The following is a 24,375-nucleotide window of genomic DNA, read 5'->3' as shown; positions in this document are numbered from 1 at the left end:
GTGCAAAGAATACAATTATTAAAGTGCTCTAGTATTCAAGGTTGCACAGTCAATACTTCCAGCTCAATTAGCATTAACAAACTGCAGTACCACAGTACAAAGGCTTTATAATATATTTTGATTAGAGATAGGCATGAACCAAAATATGGACCAAAATTCATGACAAACTAGGCCGGTTCGTGGTTCATGATACAGTAGTTCATCAGATCCCATTTCTGACAAACCGCCACAAACTTTAGGCTGGTTCGTTTTTCAGTTCATCACTGCAGACAGCCTGGTGCCGATCAATCAGTTTCCTAGGCAACAGGGGGTGGACTTCCTGCAGACCTTCTGCTGTCCCAGAAGTGATCTTCTGCTGACCTGGAAGTGGTGATTTCCTGGCCTGGAAGTGACATTTTCACAAACCAAAACAAACTGATTCGTGAACCGGGGCAGGTTCCTGAAAGTTCGGGGTTTGTGAAACGTCATGAACTATGAACTGCATGGTTCGTTTTTTTCCTGGTTTGTGTCCATCTCTAATTTTGATATAAGCATATTTGTTACATGAACTTATTTATGTGTTAATGAGCTGCATAGTTAGTTTGTCATGGTTTACCTGCGGTTCTGGTCGTTCCCATGATTCTCTCTCTGCTTTGTACATCTAGAGGTGTGCAGTTCAGTTCGGAATTTAGATTAAAATACTGAATTTCAGCTGATTCAGTAAAATCTGGGTATTCTGAATTAAAAAAAAATATCCTGAACTTTTAACAAATTTTCAGTAAAAATTTAGTAAAATTTGACCATTGTTTTCTATGGGAAAATGACGCTGGGACCCCAAAGAAGGCGTCCCAACCCACCATTATTCCCTAGGGAGAAAATATATGGGGGCTATCCATGCATTTTTCAAGCAAACTCCACCAAATTTGCAGGGGACCTACTCCATTGTAACACTGTTGCAACTTAGCCCAAAAGAACAAGTGTCATTCATGGTAGCCAGGAGCAGGGTTCAGCCAGTGAGGAAACACCGCAGAACAGAACTAAGCATTACCCAGCCACAAACACAAGGCATTCCCTTGCTTCAGTTTTCTTCTGTTGGGCTAAATTTCAATAGTCTCTTGCTTCAGTTTGGATCGGGGGGGCGGGGCGGGGATTCCATTCCTGTGCTTCAGTTTCTCTGGGATGAAGTAGCTTGCATTTGGAAACGTGCCTTGGCCATGACAGCCTTGTCCCAGTATATTTCTGCAATGGGAGTCAGCTTTGACTTTTGCCCCTAGGAAACAATGGAGTGGCTGGGAGCACCTTGTTCAGGTGCAATAGACTTGGCCCCCAGGGTTCATTATTCCTGAAACTTGGGAGGGGGGTCTTTAGAAGACAGTCAGGGGTTGATGCCCTTCAAATTTGGTGAAGTTTGGATGAAAAATTACTCCCCAGCCCACCAGATAGCCCCCAGAGTGATTTTCCGACAGAAAACAATGGCCGAATTTTTTGGGAATAACCAAACTGAATTCGAGAATCAATTCAGCTTTCATGGAATTCCAATTTTTTTCGCTGATTCAGTAAAAGAAACTGGATTTACTGAATTCATTTTTTTTGGTGCACATCCCTAGTTACCTCACAGGGTTGTTGTGAGGATAAAATGGAAGCAAGGAGAATGATATTACTAGGGGTGTGCACCAAATTTTTACTGAATCTGAGAAAAAAATTGGAATTACATTAAGAGTATGTGATTGGGCCAAGGTCACCCAGCAAGCTGCCATGGCAGAGTGGAGATCTGAGCTTGGTTCTCTCGGATCCTAGTCTGACACTCTAACTACTAGTTCACACTGGCTCTCCTAGCAAGATTAGTAGGGGTGCTAAATTTCTCTATTTTCCACATATCAAATAAAATATTTCAGCAATTTCTAAGTTGAGGGATGGTAGTCCTCCCTTGCATTAGATACCCTTGGGTCTATACAGCATGCAAGAGTACAATGGAAGCAATCAATTTTTTTTTCATTGGAGTACAGACATGTTAAAAATATTCTTTTCTGTAGCTTTTCTTCTCCTAAAGTGTTTTTCTTCTCCTGCTCCAAACATTAAACAGCGTTTTCTCCTACATGTATTTATGAAGTGCTTTTCTCTTCCCAGCCTCATAAGAAAAGGAGTTGATTCTCAGGTTTTCCTTCTTTCCATATCACTGATGGGTTTTATTTCAAAAAACAAGGCAATGTACAGAAAATGAGAGCTTGCACAATCATAGAGCCACTACTGATTGTATATATTCTATATAATTACATATCAAGCTCATGTTTCAAGAATGTATTCCAAATATTTTCTTAAATAAATGTCACAGAAATGGATCACCTTTGACTAAATGTGAACCTAACAGCAACAAATTTCGTTATGTTGACTGCGACCACATTGTATTACCTCAAATCTCATTTTGACCATTAAATTTTATAGTTGCTTTCTCTGGCAAGGAACCAAAGAGCTTCTTTAGCAATACTGATGGGCTTGGGTGTGTCCAGTGGACTAGTTTATTTTTTAAAATGTATGTCAAGGTGTATCGCAAGTTAATTTTGAAAGTTTTAGTGACAAAACAGTGTTCTCATGTGGCATGGATAAGGCTATTTGAGAACCAAAAGTTCAAGCAGCCATTGGGCATGCAAAGCTACTGATGTGGTTCATGAGATCCAAGCTATTAAGTTTAAATCAAATGTTTGGACTCACTTAAAATCTTTTATCAGATGGATTTCTAGGATAACTCATTTCTGTTTTGTAACAGTAGAGAACATATCCAAAAATTGTTTGCAGTAAATACTGTAATCTCTTATGCCTGTTTAAAGTCTGGCTGATTATTTTGGAGCTGAATTAGCATACGGCAGCTGTCATGTCAATAGCTTCAAAAGATATCCAGCGATCTCCATACAGTGCCTGGAAGCAGAAGCTACATGGGAAGTGATCCTAAGTTTGTGCCAAACTTTACTTTTGACAGAGGTGAAAATATAGCCTTTGTTTTTTCTTTCTTTTTTTTAAAGACTTTTCTAAGATATAAAGAAGAAAATGTCTGCCCAAGTCCAAATAGAAGAGGGGGGGTTGATACAACCAACCACTAACAAGTACATTTTCAAGCTATACAAAGGCACAATGTTCAGAGAATGGTACATTAATTGTTGGAGGCAAGAGTAAGTACATTCCTGCACAGGGACAAGGTTAGGGCTGAAGCTGGTAGAGCATCAAAGAAATGTTACATTGTGGCTCAAAACTGGGGGAAAGCCCTCATGGAACATTTATCTCCTTAGGTACGGACAACAACACCTATTCTTAGTGACCTAGCTACCACTCATTAGCAAAGGCATTGAGAGTCAGTACTGGGTTTAGATGTAGAGTGTGGGTATAGGCATTGACAAAGAAATACTTGAGTAGCACACATCCCTCAGTGTCTAGTTTAATTTAAGAAATCTCAGCAGTAAAACAAACACACAAAACCAAAAATATGTGGCACATGATGGGTGGCTGTGATTAGAGTTGCACACTCTAAACCTGGCAGTGTCAGAGCACAGTTCTGCTACTGATGATAAGCTTTTGCATCCTTATGTCACATCGCTATCTGAGAGATGACCTGTGAACTTTATAGTAGGCCTAGACAACTTGCAAGTCACCAAGCCAAAGACAGTCAATAAACTATGCAAGGCAGCCTGCAAGAAATTAAACTTTGTGTTTTCACCACTTCCTTTGGATTGCAAAATAAGCACTTGATGGGTAAACTGTATTATTCAGGGTGGTGTTATCCAATTGTATAGGACTCGTTCCTCATGAGTTTCAGCTTCTCTATTACATTTACAATTCTCATATATGCTTCATATATGTTCCACAAGACAGATTACATATAGCTAACAATCCTTGCAAGGTAATGTATATGCATTTGACTTTAGACTTTCTGCCCTTTTTTGGCTGTTGTTGCTATTAAAAAAGAAGCTAGCTGTAGCATGTTTGTGTTTTATAAGCTGTTTTCATACTTAATGAACTGCGTAAGAGAAGGCTGGGCATAAAACCCATCAAGTGCTATTCAGTACAACAGGTACCCAATGTGTATCTAATTTAGCTTGGATTGAAGTACAAAATACAGTTATTCAGTGAAAACCACCAAATTTGTCAAGTAAAAAACAGAAGTAGCTCGGGGGAGTGAAAAGATCCCTGGTTGTGTGTGGTTGGAAACTGCCCGTGGATTCCTTCAGATTCAGTTAATGACTGAAAGATAACTCTGGTGTGTGATGAGAAGGGGATTGGAATACCAGAAAGTGAGTACCAGCATTCCTAACTCCAGAAGAGAAAAAGAATACTAAAAGAAAGTGTAACCATTTTGCAGCGTAACAGTTTAAGATAATATGCAACAACAACCCCTGTTTCACAGACAGAGAAAAAATCCCGGACGAGCCCTCGCAAATGTAACCCTCAGAGTCCCATCAGCCAGGTTCAATTTCTAGAGATATGTTTACACATTCAAAATGTAAATCCAATTTATTTAAATATAACAGAACACAACTATGAAAACGTTCCCAAAGTTATCAATACTGGGTCATTAACCAGTGACCCCACAGCAGAGTCCTACTCACAATCCACTTGGTAGAGGGTGCAGACAGTTCTGTGGGTTTGGGCAGAGGCTGTCCCAAATATCCAGAAGGCCTTTGTGCAAATGCTGTATGAATTCTAGAACTTGCTTGCTGCCCTAGGAGCAGTTCCCCTTTCCTCCTGGCAAGATGAAGTAGGGCAGCTCTGTACTAGGGTGCTGGTCTCAGGCAGTCAATGAAGAATTCAGCTGCCAGCAATTCTTGCTCTTTGCTTTTTTTTGCTTCTTCAGCTCTTCCCAGCTACTGCTGTTCTCCCAGGGAGAAGGGTTCAATTCTTCCCAACTAGCAGTTTCAGCTCTATGATCTTCTTAGATTGAAAGCTTGGAAACAAGCTTTGCCTTCCAAAGAGCAGTAACTTCAGCACTCCTCTGTCTCTTCCAGTCTTTTTAGCTAGCCTAGTCCTGCATTATGCCACCTCTTGTAGTCATGGTGACCTTTCTTTTTTAAACACATGCCCCACGAGCCTTTGCTAAACATGCAAATTAATACAAACCTAGGAACACCTCAGTTATCTACTAGTCCTGTCTGCTAGTCTGGTCTATTTAGGTATCTGCAGACTATTAATTAGACCAAGGTCCTAGGCCCCAAACCCTTTTTTCAGTACAGGCTTACAAAAGTATACTAGAGTGCTTGGGGAAGAATAAGGGAACCAAAGCCTCAAAACATAAACCTTCAAATGTGTTGAATTACCTCTGAAATTTTCAACCCCCTACTTCACCTGAAATTTCCCTCTAATGTACATAGACTAGTTATTTTTGGAAATTTAAAACGCCTCTGGTGCCATTTCTGTTGTTTAAGGATGAGGAAACATCACAGCATGTTTAGCAATGTGGAAGCTCACTAGTAGGTACATGTCTGCCAGTACTCAATAGAGTAGCATATAGACACTACCTTTGCCAATACATCTCTCTGGACTACTTCTTATGACACAGTCCAATAACCTGGGTAGAAATCCCTCCTGAATAATTCAGTTTTGCATAGTTTGTGCAAAACTAGGTCCTCCATGGCGGCCCTAGGACTCTCCCAGTTTGTTTCGGCTCCCACGCATTCAGTTTTGCATAGTTTGTGCAAAACTAGGTCCTCCATGGACCTAGTATTCTAGGTCCTCCATGGCAGCCCTAGGACTCTCCCAGTTTGTTTCGGCTCCCACGCATCAAGCAGGTCACATGCTGGATTTGATTTTGGGGGCAGGGATGATGGTGGTCCTGGATGCCTATGATGCAGTGCCATGGTCGGATCACTTTGTTCTGAAGGCTCGTCTGAGCATGCCGCTCCTTTCCCGGGTGGGCGGTGAGCGGATTTACGCTCGCCCGCGGAGACTTATGGATCCAATTGGTTTCCAGGCAGCTCTGCGGGATCCGAGCCCCCTGGCAATACGTTAGATGAGCTGGTGGATGATTGGCATGGCTGACTGTCCAAAGCCATCGACGTTATTCCCCCCTGCCGTCCTCTCCGAGCCAGCAAACGGGTAGCTTCTTGGTTCACTGAGGAGCTTCGCCAGATGAAGCGGTCTCTGAGACGACTAGACCGAGTGTGGAGGCGGGGGCGCGACGAAGAGCCAAGAACATCTTATAGGACGTTTATGAAAGCCTATGAGGTGGCAGTGAAAGCAGCAAAGAGGGATTTCTTTGCTACTTCCATTGCGTCCGCTAGCTCACGCCCGGCTCAATTATTTCGAACAGTTCGGTCCTTGGTCTCCCTCTCTCAGGGAGACCACCAAATTCTTAATTCAACTATTGGCCGCAAGGCTTTTGCGAGCTATTTTGCAGGCAAAGTCCTGTCCCTTCGCCGTGGCCTGCTGCCCACTGTTGATACAGTAAGGGAACTGGAGACCCCTTGGCCGTCTTCTGGGGCCGTATTAGATCATTTCAGGCTGCTCTCCCGGGACGATGTTGACAGGATCCTGCAGGGGATGAGGCCAACCACCTGTCCTCTGGACCCCTGCCCATCCTGGCTGGTGAAGGCCAGCTCGGAGAGGCTACGGGACCATTTGGAGGCCATTGTTAACATCTCCCTGAGCTCTGGGGGTTTGCCAGGAGCGTTAAAGGAGGCGGTAGTGCGGCCCCTCCTGAAAAAAACATCTTTGGACCCCACCGCAGTTGGACCCCGTCCAGTTACCGCCCAGTGTCGAACCTCCCGTTCCTGGGCAAGGTGATTGAGCAGGTGGTGGCGGTACAACTGCAGGAATTCCTGAATGATGCTGTAGTCCTGGACCCATTCCCGTCTGGCTTCCGTCCTGGCCATGGGACGGAGACAGCCTTGGTTGCCCTCACAGATGACCTTCGCAGGCATCTGGATTGAGGCGGGTCAGCGCTGCTTGTGTTACTCGATCTCACAGCAACATTTGACATGGTTGACTATGATTTGTTGGCCAGCCGCCTTGCCGACGTGGGGATTAGGGGGGCAGCCTTACAGTGGCTGGTCTCCTTTCTCCAGGGTCGGGGACAGAGGGTGGCGCTTGGGGGAGATCTATCGCCCCGTCACCCTTTGGTGTGCGGGGTTCCCCAAGGGGCGATACTCTCCCCGATGTTATTTAACATCTATATGCGCCCCCTCACCCAGTTGGTGCGGAGGTTTGGGCTGGGCTGTCATCAATACGCGGATGACACCCAGCTTTTTCTGTTGATGGACGGCCGGCCAGACACAGCCCCAGACAATCTGGCCAGAGCTCTGGAGGCTGTGACGGCATGGTTGAAACACAGCAGGCTGAGATTGAACCCAGTGAAGACGGAGGTCCTGCAGCTGGGACGGGGGCTGCCAGATGTTGGGATCCAGCTCCCTGCCCTGGATGGGACACCACTGGCAACTTTGCCAGTGGTGAAGAGTCTGGGCGTGCTCCTGGATGCCTCCCTATCGATGGAGGCCCAGGTCACGGCGGTTGCCAAGTCTGCATTTTTCCATCTTCGTCAGATCAGGCAACTACCTGACGACGCTACCTGACGCCCCAGGACCTGGCTACAGTGATCCATGCAACGGTCACCTCCAGGCTAGATTACTGTAACTCACTCTATGCTGGGCTACCCCTGGGCCTGATCCGGAAACTACAATTGGTCCAGAATGCGGCAGCGTGGGTCCTGACTGGTATATCTTACCAGTCACATATCACACCTGTCCTGCGCCAGCTGCACTGGCTTCCGGTTGAATTCCGAATCAGGTTCAAGGTGTTGGTTCTTACCTTTAAAGCCCTGAGCGGCATATCCTCGTGACCGCCTCTCCCTGTACATTCCCCGATCAGCAGATAAATGTTTACTGGTGGTCCCCGGCCCTAAGGAAGCCCGCCTCGCTTCAACCAGGGCCAGGTCCTTTTCAGTCCTGGCCCCAGCCTGGTGGAACACTCTATCAATGGAGACCCGGGCCCAGCGGGACATATTATCGTTCTGCCGGGCCTGTAAGACAGAGCTGTTCCACCAGGCGTTCGGTGGTTGAAGGTGGCGGTGCCATGTCGGCCTCCCACCTTTGGGGTGGGGGGGTTCTCCCCACCATTGCACTTGGTTAATTTATTTCATTATTGTTTTGTATATTGATTTTAGTATTGCTGTTTTTTGTTTTTATCGATTTTAAGCTGTTCACCGCCCAGAGCCCCTGGGATGGGCGGTATATAAATTGAAATATAAATAAAATATAAATAAAAAGCCAGGGGAGTGGGAACTTTCCTAATCTCCTCAGGTAGGCCACTCCATAAGGTGAGCGCTACCACAGAAAAAGCTGCTGTGGCAGGAGGAGAGGCAGTCACACAGATATGAGGCACCAAGGCCATGAAGGACTTTGAATGTGATAGTTATGACCTTGAACGTAGTGACTGCAGAATGGGAGCAATATTCATGCTCCATCAAAGGGAGACATTTCTGTTAATCTCTGTGTTACAGGTAATGGAAGTTACTTCCTAACCCTGAATCTCCCACACAAGGAGGGTAGAGGGAGGCATGCAAGACAGTATAGCAACAAGCCAAATTTGTGAACATTCTGGTTTAGTCTACCCAGTGATGTCTGAATGCAGCCCCAACATGTGTGTCAAGCTACCAGAAGGCATGCAGTCTGGCATAAAGCCCAGCATAATTATTAGAATGTTCTAAATTGTAGTATGTCCTATAGAAACAGGTCTAAGGGTAAGCAAAATATGACTAGCCAGATCATATAAGCTGATGGGGTACCATTAGGATCATAACATTCTGTGATCCATCCATCAAATATTTAAAGATAAATAATTTACCTGAAGACCCGGTAAATTAAACTGAAATCAGGAGTTGAGTAAAATAAATTCAGTCTTGGAGAATGAAAACATTTCTCAACTGATAACTTTGTATATCCAGTGCTATTTAGGAACTTTAGGCAGATCCAGTGCTACCCAGGAACTTTAGGTGTAATTCAGTGCCAAGAACAGAAATTGCACTTGGAGGCTTTGGAGGAAACTGGTCTGTATAATGTTATGTACTCTACATAAAGGGCTTTAAAATGTCTCTGGTTAATTTCTTGATTGGTGGTTTGAGAAGCTCACAATGTCCACAATCTACATTTAAATAACCCAAATACAGAAGCAGGGTAATAGACTTGGGAGAACTGGGAGAGGAATGTTTTTCCTGAGGCAAAGGGCACAGCTTATGTGGGTCAATAGCAAAATCCACAGAAAATTCAGCAATAGTCCTTGATAGAATGTTAGCAAAATAGTCTGCAGTTACACTTGAATTCCCCACGCCTTACTTGTTACAAGTAAAGAAGCAACTGTAAAAAGTCTGTAAGTGGCTTGGAATGGAGTGTTTGTGCTGGACCTGACTAAACACAACTTTAGAAGTGGAAGAGACAGTTTATTACACTACTTATTCTCTGTGAATTGCTTTTTCATGTTGATTTTGTACAATACAAAATGAAAATCCCTTCTGTGTAAGTTATCAGGCATGCATAAGGGATGTGGGTAAAGGGCTTTTCTTGTAACCTTGTACAAAGCTGAGACAAGAAGCTACAGAAATATGGCACCACTGCTCACTCCCCCAAGCAATATTTAGGAAGATGGAAGAGGCAAGAGAAATCATGGGTTTTTTTGTGTTTTGTGCAAAGGGAGTCTCCTTCTTTCTGAGTTCTCTGGGACAAGCAAAGAACTTGGGGAGAAGAGGGGTTGGGGAGATCACAGATAATGACTGGCTAGTAAACTGAATCCAGACATAGGATTGCTATAGATGTTTACCTATCAATGCTAAAGCGTTAGTATTATGTATTGCATATCATTAATAGAAGTAGACCAATAGAATAATTATTACCTTTGTGTGTTGGAACTGGTCTATCATGCCCATCTATTTGACTTAATGGATCATCAGACTCTGGTATCTCCATTTCACCTAAATGAAAAAGACAAACAGTTTAACATCAAACCTAGTTTCTCTCTCTCTCTCTCTCTCTCTCTCAGAGCATTTTGACTTGCAAGTTTGGTCAGCTCCCAGAAGATAATCCAGGCTGAATACAGTAGCTGATTCTATTTATTTTACTTACTTCTTTTACTTTCACCTCATGGGACCCAAAAGCTGTTTACATTGTTCTCATCTCCTCCATTTTATCCTCTTAAGAACCCTATGAGGTAGTTAGGCTGAGAGTGTGTGACTGGCCCCAGGTCACTCAGCAAATTTCCATAGCAGAGAAGGTATTCAAGATCCTAGTCCAACACACTAACCACTATACCTAGGGTTGCCAACCACCAAGTAGGTTCTTCTGGAATTATAACTGATCTCCAGACTACAGAGATCAGTTCTTCTGGAAAAAATGGCAGCTTTGGAGGGTGGGCTCCATGGAATTACATCACCACTCAGCTCCCTGCCCTCCCTAAACTCTGCCCTCCCCAGGCTCCACCTTCAAATCTCTAGGAATTTCCTGAATTGGAGTTGCCATCCCTAACTACACTGCACGGACTCTTCTAACTCTGTAGTTCTAGGTGCTTTCAAAACATTCTGATCACTAAAGGCCTGGGGCTGCACATGCAGCAGAAGGAGGAAATAGAACAGGCTGCAACACTTCAGACTTTCGGAGGCATGGATCACATTTGTAATGCTTCTTTGGCTTAAAAACTTTTTGGCTTAAAAAGCGTCTTTGGCTTAAAAATTTAATAACAGTGAACATTCTATATTTGTAGGATTTTTTTAACATGAGGAAGCATCCCCATACGTGTAATCTGAAGCACACAGACCCAGCTTGTTTTTTTACAAGCTTTGTTTTTTTTACAAGCTTTTCCCCATGCAGCAATTTCAAAGGACAATGTAAAATAGTACACTTTCCCTGTACATGTTTACTGATAGAGCAGAAACCTTCCCTGGAAATTTTTCCCCATCCACAAAGAGGAGGGCGACCCTACTGTCCAGGACTAAGAAGAAAAGCAGCTCTGATTGATGCACAACTCATGGTACTACAGCAGGGTCCCCCAAAGTGATGTCTGTGGGCACCTGCCAAGCTTTTCAAAAAGTGGGTGGGGCCATTGTAAGGCAGCACTTGTTATTGGCTGCCCTTAGGAAAAGGAAAGGGATTTTCACAACTGCAATAGTAGTTACTAGATGATCAGGACTGATAGGCATTCCTCTTAGAAACACAGAAATATAGAAATATCAACCTGGAAGGGACCCCAAGGGTCATCTAGGCCAACTCCCTGTATGATGAACAAAATTCACAGCTACCTCTCCCCCTCACACTACCCCCAGCTCTGTGTCCAAGGAAAGGCAAAAAACCTCCAGAGTCCCTAGCCAATTTGGCCTGGAGGAAAATTTCTTCATGACCCCAAAGTGGTGATCAGCATTACCCTCAGCATGTAAGAAAAGGCCACAAGACCCTAGCACCAGCTCATTCCTTCATTCCTTCCCTCTCAATCTGCTTACAATTTATATTAAGTCACAGAATCATTAGTGTTGCCAGATGGCCAGCTAGTCTTCAGGCTTTCCCTCTTTTTATTCCTTCTCTTTCTCCGTTCCTCCACCCCTGCAGTTTCCTTCATCTCTTTTAATTCCCTAAGCTCTTCTTCATCTCCTCAGGCTTTCCTTCATTTCTTTTTCTTTCCCTTCTATGATTATTTTGCAAAGCAAGAAGGGAAGTATAATAAGAGGTTCCACCTGCTGTGGCATCCATTTTGTGATGGCACTCATCGTACCTTCTCAAAATTCCAAAGGTGCCTGCAGGTTTGAAAAGGTTGAGGATCCCTGTACTACAGGTTCTTCCTAGATAAATTCCTCAAAATGACCCACATTAAATATCTCAACAAGTTTGCAAAGATACTGCCCGGGCCTCCCTCTCTCTCTCTATATATAATTTTTATTGTAATAATGCTTAACTAATAAAAACAGTTACAAAGATATTAAAGGTAAGAATTCCAGAATATCACTAAATAAGTATTCATGGCGAGATATTATTAGCATATCACACAAGATTTCTATGGAATAATCAAAATAGTGTTTCATAAATTGTTAATCAAACTTTAGCAGTATACTTAGAAGTAATAATAAAAAATAAAAGGGCAATAATTTGTAACTATTATTAAGACACTTATCAATTATGCTAGAATAAACCCTCCTTCCCTCCCCTCTTCCTCCCCTAAATCTAGTTTGCAACCAAAGAATCTAAATCCCTTCTAATTCCCTCTCTTCCGCCGCCCGTTTCCCCCATTCCCCCCCCCCCGCCACAACATATAGACAATTCTGAACTCAGTGGCCTGCAGGTAGTTACCTCACAGGTAATTGGTATAAAAACCAATTACAGGAACACAAATAGACAGTGGGGGCTAAATGCAATACCCTCCTATCCCGCCACCACCCCAATTCCCTATGAAGTCTTGATTAGACGGCCCCTTCCCACCTGAAAGCGCAGCGGCTAGGGTGGGGGCCACTTTTGCCGCTCGGATGAAGGGCAGTTTCCCTTCTTCCCTGGCATACAAGTCTTCAGGGAGGGCGGAGCTAAGGGCATATAAGCCTGCTCTGCACCTCCCCCCTTTTTACAGTAGGACGCTGGTTGCTCTGCCCACCCACCCTCCCTATTACAGTGCAGGCTTATCCGGTCGCTGTTTGTCAGGGCCAGGTAGGAATTTTTTCTCTTTTCCCAATTGGCATGAAAAGGGAGAAGTGGTTTTTGCCTACCTTGCACTGTGGGATTTGTGTTGTGTAATTGGTTGGTGGAGCTGTACATAGTTTGGCCACTTGCGGCAGGTTAGGATGGCAAAATGAGCGGGCCGGTGACCCCCTTGGCACATCCTCATTGGTGAGGAATTGGGGTCTGTCCGGAACAGCTGGTGGGCTGTACGGTAGCCAGTGGTGAGGGCAGACCGCCGCGTGGCTCCCCTGTACAAGTAAGGCCCTCTTGCTGTACGGCAAGGTGCTGCAGACTTGGAAGGGGCACCATTTGCCTGGCCGCCGGGTACAGCCATTCATCGGATGGCTCACCCCTGGGGCAGTGGGGGCTCGCCCAGACAGGTCAAGGCGGAGGTCCAAGGTGACCCCAGCGCTTGACCTGTACTGCTAGTTAGCTAGATCCTTTGCCATAGTGACAAGTTATGTTGTAATCAATAAAGTGGCCCAATTTTAATCCCAAGCTTTGTGTCTGCCTTTCATTTCAACTGGGGGGGGGGCAAAATACTTCTTTCCTTTTTGTCACAACATAGATGTTATATCCTAAATGCTGGGATCAATCAGTTAATTCCACCGAACTGGTATTTTACTGTTCTTAAAGGGAGATAAAGCAGTTGACATTCTTCTTTTCTGTGTGTTTCTCTCCACTTCTGTTGTGGTTTCAATTCCAACAGCTCTGAGAAGTGTTGCTCCAGATTCTCGATCAAGAGTTTGTCTTGATGTGAGACCTCTAGGTTGACAAGTTTGATCCATTTATAGCTTATTTGAGCATTCCTTAATGCTTCAGTTACTCCTTTCAATTCTTTCCTTTTGTTCAGTACTTCTGATGGTAAATCTGTCAGGACTAATATTGGGGTTCCGTTATAGTCCAATGCTCCCCTCGATCTAGCTGCTGCAAGGATATTTTTTCTAATGCTCCCATCCTGAAATGTAGCTATGATGTCTCTGGGGAACTTTTTCTTTCTGTCGTTCTGCAGACCCACTCTATAAATGTTTTCTATTCTTGGAGCCTCGTCCTCTTTCCACTGCAGCTGCTTTGTTAGCGAAGAATCCAAAATTTTGATAACTCTTCATTTAAAACAATATTTTCTTTAAATCCTCTACATTTAACTTTTCTCTGTTTTACTGTCATTTCCAATTTTAATAATCTTTCCTGAAGACAAGTGTTTGTACATTGAAGTTCTTTGACTTCCGTCTGAACTGCATTGCTGATTTCCACAGCTTTACTAGCTTTTTGAGTTGCCTTATTTCAGTTTTCATTTCAGCAAATTGTGCTGTAAATTGCTGCGATAGCACTTTCATATTGTCAAAAGCAAGTTTTGTTCCATTTGCTTTATTAAATCAGTAAAATTGTTTTGTTGGGAGAGTGGGCTTATTTCGGTGATTTTAGCTGCACCCACCATTTTGTTTTCCTCTCCCTGCGTCTTCCCTGACACCATTGCTATTTCTCGGTTCGGAAAGAACTCCTGCAAGTTTTTTACCGCTTCTACCTGATGCTTCTTTTTCTTGGACATCTGCTTTCCCATATTTTACGAATTTCGTTTTGTTGTGATGATTTTAAATGGGATGTTGGGGTGGGGAGGGACAGAGCTCTTGCATTAAGCGTCCTTCCTCTTCCATGCCAATGCCCCCCTGGGGGCCCATATATGATGAAAAACAGTGTTTCATACCTGTAACTGTTGTTCATCTAGGTCTTCCGTGCAGTAACACATGGGACTGCGCACGCGCAGGCCTGCCGACTTCGGAGATTTTTACAGCTCAGAACCACTAGGGGGCGCTCCCGCCTCTCAGTGCGCATGCACAGCCGTCTTCCCGCCGAAATGGCTCCTAAGAGGTGGGGCGCCCCCGACATACCCTCAGTCCTCTTTCGCCGCCGACTGCAAGGTAAGTACCAAGAGAATTAGCGGGAAAGGAGGGAGGGCATGTGTTACTGCACAGAAGACCTAGATGAACAGTTACAGGTATGAAACACTGTTTTTCATCGACGGTCTTCCTGTGCAGTCCCACATGGGAGATTACATAGCTAAATACCTGGGTGCTAGGTAAGAACGTCCCATCACAGGAAGATGGATTGCAGGACCGCCGTGCCCACCATCGCTTCCTTCCTGTCCATCACGTCCAGAGCATAGTGTCTAACGAAGGTGTCCGCAGAAGCCCAGGTCGCCGCTTTACAGATGTCTTGCAGAGGAACGCCTCTCAGGAGCGCTGCAGAAGTTGCCTGCGACCTAGTGGAGTGAGCATGCACCTCCAACGGACAAGGTAGGTTAGCACATTTGTAACTCAACAAAATAGCTTGTACCACCCATCGAGCCACAGTTTGAGGATTGGCTTTCAACCCCTTCTTTGGGCCCGCAAAGCAAATAAACAGGTGAGAGTCCTTCCTAAAAGGTTTCACCCTATCCAAATAAAACAAAAGAGCCCTCCGAACATCTAACGCATGAAGGGATCTCTCTGCTTCTGAAGAATAATCCTTGAAAAAGACAGGTAAAGAAATTTCTTGCGATAAATGAAATTTGGAAACCACTTTAGGTAAAAATTCTACTTTGGTTCTGAGAACCACCTTATCAGGATGGATGTTCAAGTAGGGGACATCACATGCTAGAGCCGCCAATTCGCCTACTCTCCTGGCAGATGTGACGGCTATTAAGAACGCTACCTTAAACGAAAGAAGATTCAAGGGACAAGTAGCTAAGGGTTCGAACGGTTTGCATATCAATTTGGTCAATACCAGGGGGAGGGACCATTGAGGCACCATCACCCTTACCGGAGGAAACAAATTATTCAGTCCTTTCAAAAACAACTTAGATGTGTAATGGGAAAAAACTGTCTTCCGATCCACCGGGGGGTGGAAAGCGGAAATCGCAGCTAAATAAACTTTTACAGAGGAGTTTGACAGTCCCAACTGCTTTAGTCCCCACAAAAATTCCAGGATTTCAGAAAGAGGGGAGGTCAATGGGTCCAATCCTCTATCCATACACCAATTAGAAAATCTATTCCATTTCAGGGAATACGACTGCCGAGTGGAAAAGCGACGTGCATTCTGAAGCACATGCATCACTCCTTCAGAAAGGGGTCGTCCTGTAGAATCAGCCATGCTGTCAGTCTGAGTGTATGTACTCTGTGATGGAACACCCCCCGAAAGGAAAGAAGATCTGGATGTACCGGGAACTGGTGCATCTGACATTGAAGTCTCAGAAGAGCATGAAACCATGGTTGCCTCAGCCAGTAGGGGGTTACGAGAATGGCAGATGTTTTGTCCATTTGGATCTTGGAGAGCACCCTGGCTAACAGGGGGAACGGGGGAAACATGTAATGGAGACGACCGGACCATGTTAACTGAAACGCGTCCCCAAGTGACTCGAGGCCGACACCTCCTCTGGAGCAGTATCTGGGAATCTTGCGATTTTCCTCTGTAGCGAAAAGATCTAAGTCTGGAATCCCCCATTCTGAAAAGACAGGAGTTAAATACTTGTCGTGAAGCGACCATTCATGCGTATCACCTCCCAGTCTACTAAGGTGATCGGCTGTTACATTGTCAACACCTGGTATGTGGACAGCCACTATCCAAACTGCGTGACGAATGGCCCACTCCCAAATCTTCATAGTCTCCTCACACAGGGCTGGAGACATACTTCCCCCTTGTTTATTCAAATAAAACATTGTGGTAGTGTTGTCTGTAAGGACCTGGACTGTTTTGTTCTGTACTAAGTCAGAAAAGGAGATTAAGGCGTAATAAACTGCCCTCAGTTCCAAAAGGTTAATGTGCTCTGTGCACTCCAATTCATCCCACAGACCATGCGCATATGAGCCCTCACAGTGTGCGCCCCATCCTAGGGTAGAGGCATCTGTAGTAACTGAAACATTCGGCTGCCTATAACCAAAGCCGACTCCCTCAAATAAATTGGAGTCCTGCAACCATCAGTCTAAGGACAGGATAACCCTACGGGGGATACTAAACCTCTTTCTCTGGGAATCCCTGTCAGGGAAGAAAACTCTAGAGAACCAAAGTTGTAAAGGCCTCATCCGAAGCCTTGCTAGAGCGATTACAGCAGTGGTGGCAGCCATATGACCTAAAAGAACCTGGATAAGTTTAGCAGGTTGGAACCTGCATTTCTTAAACCTTCTAATAAGGGCCTTAATCTTGCACGCCCTATCTGAAGGCAAAAAACCCATATTTCGGGATCCATCAATAGTAGCCCCAATAAACTGAATCACTTTAGATGGGATAAGTTTAGATTTCTTCTGGTTTACAAATAACCCCAGTTTTAAACAAGTATCCAAGGTCAGAGACACTTGATAGGTAACATCCTGCTCTGATTGGCCAACTATCAACCAGTCATCGAGATAAGGAAAAATGCAGCACCCTTGGGTTATAAGGAAGGCAATAACTACTGCCACACACTTGGTGAACACCCTAGGGGCTGTGGATAATCCAAAGGGGAGCACCCAGTACTGAAAAATCCTAGTACCATAGGTAAAATGCAAAAACTTTCTATGCTCGGGAAAAATAGAGACATGGAAATACGCATCCTTAAGATCTAAGATCCCAAACCAGGAATCAAGAGGTAATAAATTCAAAACTGTCTGTAGGGTAGTCATTTTGAACTTTTGAGTTTTTATGAACTTATTCAGCCCCCTAAGATCTAAAATGGGACGCAAACCCCCATCCTTCTTGTCCACTACAAAAAGGTTCGAATAGAAGCCCAAGGGGGAATCAGAGGGGGCTACCTCTTCAATAGCCCCTTTAGATAATAGGGCTGACAATTCAGAAACCACCCCAGCTTGGGGTGTTCTAGAAGAAAAAACAGGAAGCCGGAGACCAGGCCACTGATCAAACTCAACTTTATAACCAACGTTAACTAACTGTAACACCCAAACATCTGAGGTAATGGCAAGCCATTCAGCAAAAAAGAAAGAGAGCCTGTCCCCAAAATAGGGCTCAGGGCCCTGTAATTGTCAAAATTGTTTTAGAGAATGTCCCAGTTCCTTGGGTTGTTGTTGGTTGTTTCCCTGTCTACCCTTGTTGGTCTGCCTTCTCTTATGGAAGGTAGCTTGAAGGCTTTGGTAACGATGTTGAGATTGAAACCCATACCCATAGTAAGGGTGAAAGCGCTGTTGGCGATTCTTAACATAAGGCCGGTACTGCGCTCGAGTAGGCTGTTGTTGATTCAGGACGCTGTAAGAGTGGGCCGTCAATCTGTCCTTCCGTTTCTTGGACAAATATTCGTCCGTCCTGTCAGAAAACAAGTTCTGCCCTTCGAAGGGGAGGTCTTCCACCTTGACCCTGGTGTCTTGGGGTAAAGTGGTAGTTCTCAGCCATGCGAATCTACGGAGTACAAGCGCAGATAAAAGAGCTCTGGCAGATGAATCAGCCATATTTCTGCTAACGGTGATTTGGTGGTGCGACAGGCGCACAGCCTCTTCCTGGATAACTCAAAGAAAGATTCTTTGGTCTTCGGGAAGCTGAGGGACAAATGTTGCCACCTTTGTCCATAACAGCAACTGGTAAGCAGCCATCATCGCCGCATAGTTAGCAATTTTTATACTAAACGCTGACAAAGCATAAGCCTTTCTTGCTAGAGAGTCAATCTTTCTACTGCCCTTATCTGCTGGAACCGAAAGGGATCCTTGTTTCGGTTTTGATTGCATGTCTTCCGTGACCAGGGAAGAGGGAGGCGGGTGAAGTGACAGAAATGGACACTGGTCATCCTTGACCCTGTATAAGTTTTCAACTTTCTTGTTGGTCACCGGAGTGGAGGCAGGTTTTAAATTCAACCCTGTCAGAAGCTCCACAAATCCCTCAATCATAGGGAAGGCAATCGTTGGGGTCGAACCCGAGTGCATATGTTTCAGGATCTTATCCTTGGAGTGCGGTTCCGAGGAAGACACCTCAATTTCTAACGCTTTCGCCATCCTTTGGAGTAGGTCATTGTATGCTCGAAAATCTTCCGTCAGGGAAGCCTCCTCCGAAGGACCAATGACCGTTTCTGGTGAATCCAAAGGCGAGCCATAGGACCTCTCAAGAGGGAGATCAAATTCGGTATCTGAACAAACAGGGGTCCATCTGGAGCCCCTGGGAGAAAATGTACGCATTGAAGGTGAACGGGACCGTCTCCCGGAAACATGGTTGGAACCATAGGGTCCTTTCTCATAATAACGGTGCCTGGTAGAATACGGGCTATACCTATCCGATCGGTGTCGTGATTGACCCCTTTCCCGGGAAGAACACGAGGACCATGAGTCACGGGAAGGGGAATGAGGCACACCCGATGGAGTCGGAGGCTTCTCTATCATAATCAAGTCCGATTCACAAGATCTCTCAGATACAGGGGTCGTCTTCTGGGAGGCAGCATCTCCCGAGCCCCGATGACACTTAGTAGGGCGTTCCGACTCTGAAGCATCTCGCTGAGGAGTAATGACACACTCGAGCACCTGTGTGTCCGACTTAGAGGACCGGTGCTTCTTCTTCTTCCTTTTCTTCTCCACAGTCGATCCCACCGGATCCGAAGATCTCGGTTCCGAGGACCTTTGTGAGGCACTACGTCGGTCAGACTGCGAATCGTTCCGAGGGGTTCTAGGTTCCGAGCAAGACACGGAGGCTTCCCTCTCGGGTTGATCTCCAGACCGTGAATCCGATGGTTCCGAGGCAGGTCTCGACCTCGAGGTCGGATCCGATGAGGTTGTAGCGATCGGATCCGAAGAGCTGCGCGCCAACTTGACCGGGGTCAGTGGTCGCGAGTCAGTGTGCGCGGGAGAATGGCAGGAACTAGGCGATTTCTCGGAAATTCTTGAAGTCGGGGTAGTGGATTTCCCACGCGCGGGGGATTTGCCCGAAGTAGATGCGTCTGTTACCGCCATCGCGCGTCGCCATAAATAGGCCTGAAGTCTACCCGACCGTTCCACCCTGGCCTTCGGAGTGAAGGTACGGCAGTGCTTACAAGTCTGCGGGTTGTGGGTTTCGCCCAAGCAATATAGGCACTGGGAATGACCTTCCGATTTAGTCATTTTTCTATCACACGTTGTACAACGCTTAAACAAAGCTTTCTCAGACATCCTGGAAAAAAACGAAAGACGCCAATCCAAGGAGTAGAGCTAGCCAAGAACCTCTCAAGTCGGCGGCAAAAGAGGAACTGAGGGTATGTTGGGGGCGCCCCGCCTCTTAGGAGCCATTTCGGCAGGAAGACGGCTGCGCATGTGCACTGAGAGGTGGGAGCGCCCCCTAGTGGTTCTGAGCTGTAAAAATCTCCGAAGTCGGCAGGCCTGCGCGTGCGCAGTCCCATGTGGGACTGCACAGGAAGACCGTCGATGAACAATGTGATATGGATAGATGGTTTCTGGTGCCTTCTTTTCCAATCTTCCCGTTTGTGTAGAACTATGCACCCACATTCAAGGGGGTCTGATTCCAAAGTAAAACATTTGCATTGTTTTGTTCCTAATAGTATGTATCGCAAATAAGTGAAATGCAAATCCTTTGCATGTGCTACCATCAAGAATTAAAACCTTTCTTTTGGATATAATGCAATGGATAGTACATGCAAGGGTAATTTTCAAACTATCCTAGATTAACATTTGGTTAGGGACAATACACTCTTTTGCTTGTTTAAGAAGTCTCATTTTATTACATTAGAATCTCATTACTTTTCTTGACTGACAATGGAAAAGAAGAACCATGTTTTCTAGTCCTACCTATCCTTTACTTAGTGGAATCCTAGAGACAACCAGGAAAAGTCAATAGAAGTAACCTTCCTGCATTCCTAACTGATTTTTAAAATCCTCAAATCAAGATGGAAAGAGACAAAAGCACTTGCTCATTAAAATCTTAAATAGCAGCTTTGCACAAGCCTTCCATGTGCTCAGTATGTTTATTTCTGGCAGACTTCTACCTCCAGATGTGCCTTATCAGTGGATAATTACAAGACATAGAAAGTACAAACAGAAAAATCTGTATGAATAGTCTATGTTAAATTTGAAATATCTTGGCATTCTGCAAATTATACATCGGAAACAGACATGTCATCTCAAAACTTTTCCACATAAAATTACTTTTTAAAAACATAATCTGACTTTCAACATTCACCTTTAATTATAATCGTCTCAGAACATTTTGCTAACTCAAAATCAATGCAACACCAGACTCTGAGCTGCAGGGCTTTATTGTTGTACAGATTTTTGCAGAAAACTTGTCAGTAAACATCAGAGCCAAAGAAAATTTATTCCTTTCCATATTAAAACAGTAATAGCTGAAGTTCATACAGGTGCTTCAAAAACTATCCATATATCCATCTTTCCATGTAGATAAACTAATTCTAATTTTACCAGGTTTTTCAATCCTGTCCTTACAATTGATACTCTTCAGCCATAAATGGATTATAACACTAATTCAAAAACCAGGTATTCTATACATATAGTTTCATTAAACAACTAGGGATGTACATGTTATTTAAATAGATATATTTATCTATAAATATATCATATATAAATATGTAATATATATTTATCTATATTTAAAATATCAAAAATGTTACAGCTCAAACATTAATGAGCTCACAATCTATCTAACTCACATACAAATGATCAGCTCTACTGCTGATTTTTGTTAAGAAAAATTAACATGTCAATCTGTCAGACTTGTGTGCAAACATACAACAGTAAAGGTCAGCACTGGGGGGAAAGACATTCTGCAGGCACAGACAGTCTGAATGCACAGGTAACCCTTTTACAGTTTTCCACGTCTTGAAAAACATTTATAGCAATAAACAAATGGTAAAGACAATAAGCAAATGGTAAAGAATCCATATCATTTAAATGTTTAATGTTTTACATTTCCATCAAACATTTACACAGTGCCTGAGACCTTGGTGAACCACAGTCATAAAAATAACCAGAAATATGCTACACAGACCAGAGAATCAGTATAGTTTAGTGATTAGTGCTGGCATAGGATCTGGAAAACCTGGGTTCAAATCCCCACTCTGCCACAAAACTTGCCGGGTAACTTTGGGCCAGTCACTCTCTTAAAGGCATGTTGTGAGGATAAAATGGAGATGAGCAAAACCATGTATGCTTCCTTGGAGGAAGGGCAAGAAAAAACGTACTAAATAAACAAAACCAAAAACCATGCAAACAACAGATACCTGTTTTAAAAGGACCCCCACAACTGCAGCTTTCTATGTAGTGGATTAACATAATTCAAACCCATGCTAAAATCTGACACTACAACATTCTCATTCCAGAAACAAAAAATCACTGGCATATCCACCACAGCAGACTTTCATGTTTGCTGAATTGGGGGAACTGCTAAAAGATACCAATGGTCTACAGATCAAAAGCCGCATGACCATGATTCATGGTCTAGTGTTCGTGGCATTGAAGATAACCATTTTACTGATATTTGAAACCCAGTTGTAACAATCCCTATATGGAATTATACAAACTGGTTAGCTAATATGATACTTCACTCAGTTGCAAAGGTTACCAGGGTTCTTATGGAACTTGCAGTGAAATCATATGCAGATTTACTCCATTCTAAGCCTGCTACAATCATTGGACTTGGACTGGAGTAGCTATGCAGAGGATTGCACTGCTTCTTTGAAAATCTGACATATACACAAAAGAATCCCTCAAGCCTAAATGAGCAATACAATAAACTCACAAGCGACTTCAAACACAACATACTGACAATATCCTTTTCAAGTCTTTATCTGAAAGATAGCATTCTGGAATAATGTATCACTTCTTCACTGACATTTATACAACGTCATAAAAATCTGTAAATACATGAAACTAACTACCGACCTTCTGGAGCTAAGCAAAGAAAGTGAACTGATGACCAAATATGACATGGTAGTTACATTTCATTGTTATGTACTCCAGCGAGGTTGAGCTAACAAAAGTATTTGCTAGTTATGTAAAAGACAAATTCAATTAACCACACGGCATGTACTTGCCAAGATAGCACATGTGGTAGTGCCATTCACATTCACTGCCTCCCTCATGAGAGCATGTGGGAATAGATGCTAAGAAGGAAGCACACCCCATAACCACCTCTACAACATCATATGAAACAGCATGCTCTGCAAATTGGTACCTCAGCACATGTTTCGACTATACTGTATAAGGCATATGCATGAAATAAAGCAATGCTGCTGATGAATACTGAAAAATAAGAACTGCAAAATTTCCTTCTATTTTGCTAAAAATAATCCAGCAACTAAATCAGAAGATTAAAAACAAAACATCTTGGCCACTTAGCTAGTGGTTGGTTTGCAACTCTGTTCCCCAGTTCATCACTGCCAATACTTTGTTGTACTGGGATGATAGTTACCCCACCAAGACGATGCAATGTAGGAGCTCAACAGATGTTGTGAGGGACCTCATCCCAAATACTTCTAAATTAGTGTAATGAATGATAAAACAAAGGGTTAAAATCAGCCACTGTATTTACTACACATCTCAAAAAAGAGCCCTGTCGTCTGAGAAAAGCTAGGCCACTAGTAGCAGGCAAAGAATAAGAACTACAGCTTCCTACAGATCAATCACCATTGTTTCACATGCTCCTTTTCACTTTCGAAGGGACACATCAAAAGACTCCTTGAAAACACAGAGATCATCATGAAAAACCCCAGGCTCTACATATGTAGATATAAATACATAAATATATTTATTTTATTACATTTGTGACACTGGCAATTATGTTGATCAAATCAGTAATAGGCATCTTAAAACACATGGGAAAAAGAAGTCACCTCCTATATATTTGCCTGAACAAATAGCGAAACATCCTAACACAGTTAAAACAATGAACTTGTAGACTGAGAAGAGTCTGGACTGACTCAATGACACCCACCCTGATTTTACATTTAGAAGGAGTCTAAATTAGATGCAATTAGATGCAAAGTAAAGGCATTGCTAGAAAATATGAAACAGAAAGCAGAATGAAACAGCAAGTAACCATATACATTATTTTTAAACGAACTATATCAACAGTATATTTTTATCATAAAAGTATAGTTAACATCTACACAGATCTTTTTGTCCCATATTAAAAAGGATTCCATAGAACTTTCCAGTTCTACAGAAAAGTTATATTAAAGGGCAACTAAAATGAAGAAAAACTTATTTTTAATATATTTCAATTTAGGGGAAAGATTTTTCCCCCCAAATTCTGTTTATTGTTTTCAAACTCTCAACAATACAAATAACTTTTACAAGGATAAACAATTGTTACATTCAGTATATGTTTTTAAAATTATTATACATTCATACATTCAAAAATAACATATATTTACAATTCACATTCAATCATATAGTAATGATTAGGCCTTTCTGTATTGGATATCCATCCTATTATGTGTTGTTGTACATGAGCATGTGTAAGTGGATGTGTATAACTAGAAGTGGAGATTCGATAATAGTCATGTTTTGAGGTGATTTAGAGAAATGGAAGATTTGAATCTCACTTACCGTGAAGCTTCCTTTCTCAGTGGTCCAGGAGTGGGTCAGTTCTCACTAATGGGTATAGCTCCTCCTCCACAGGGTCAGTCGACTCTGATTGATCCTGGATGGGTAGGGACTCTCCCATAGCTCTGCAGTTCGTTCTCAAGCCTTGAATTCTATAGTGCTGCTATTATGGAAAGAAAAAGTTCTCCCCTCCCCCTTCATGCCAGTTACAATCACTGCACTAAGAAACCAAACTATAGAGT

General features: G+C 43.5%; 1 protein-coding gene across 1 annotated transcript in view; it reads right to left on the bottom strand.

The window, feature by feature from the left end:
• ROR2 (receptor tyrosine kinase like orphan receptor 2) overlaps nt 1-24,375 on the bottom strand; it is a 288,338-nt gene that overhangs the window by 53,588 nt on the left and 210,375 nt on the right. Inside the window, exon 2 of the mRNA XM_054987005.1 lies at nt 9,842-9,919. Coding sequence (XP_054842980.1) covers nt 9,842-9,919 — 78 coding nt within the window. The remainder of the gene's footprint in view (nt 1-9,841; nt 9,920-24,375) is intronic.

The sequence above is a fragment of the Eublepharis macularius genome, chromosome 8 (assembly GCF_028583425.1).
Source record: "Eublepharis macularius isolate TG4126 chromosome 8, MPM_Emac_v1.0, whole genome shotgun sequence".
Taxonomy (NCBI): Eukaryota; Metazoa; Chordata; class Lepidosauria; order Squamata; family Eublepharidae; genus Eublepharis; species Eublepharis macularius.
This window is presented reverse-complemented; position numbering and strand designations above follow the sequence as displayed.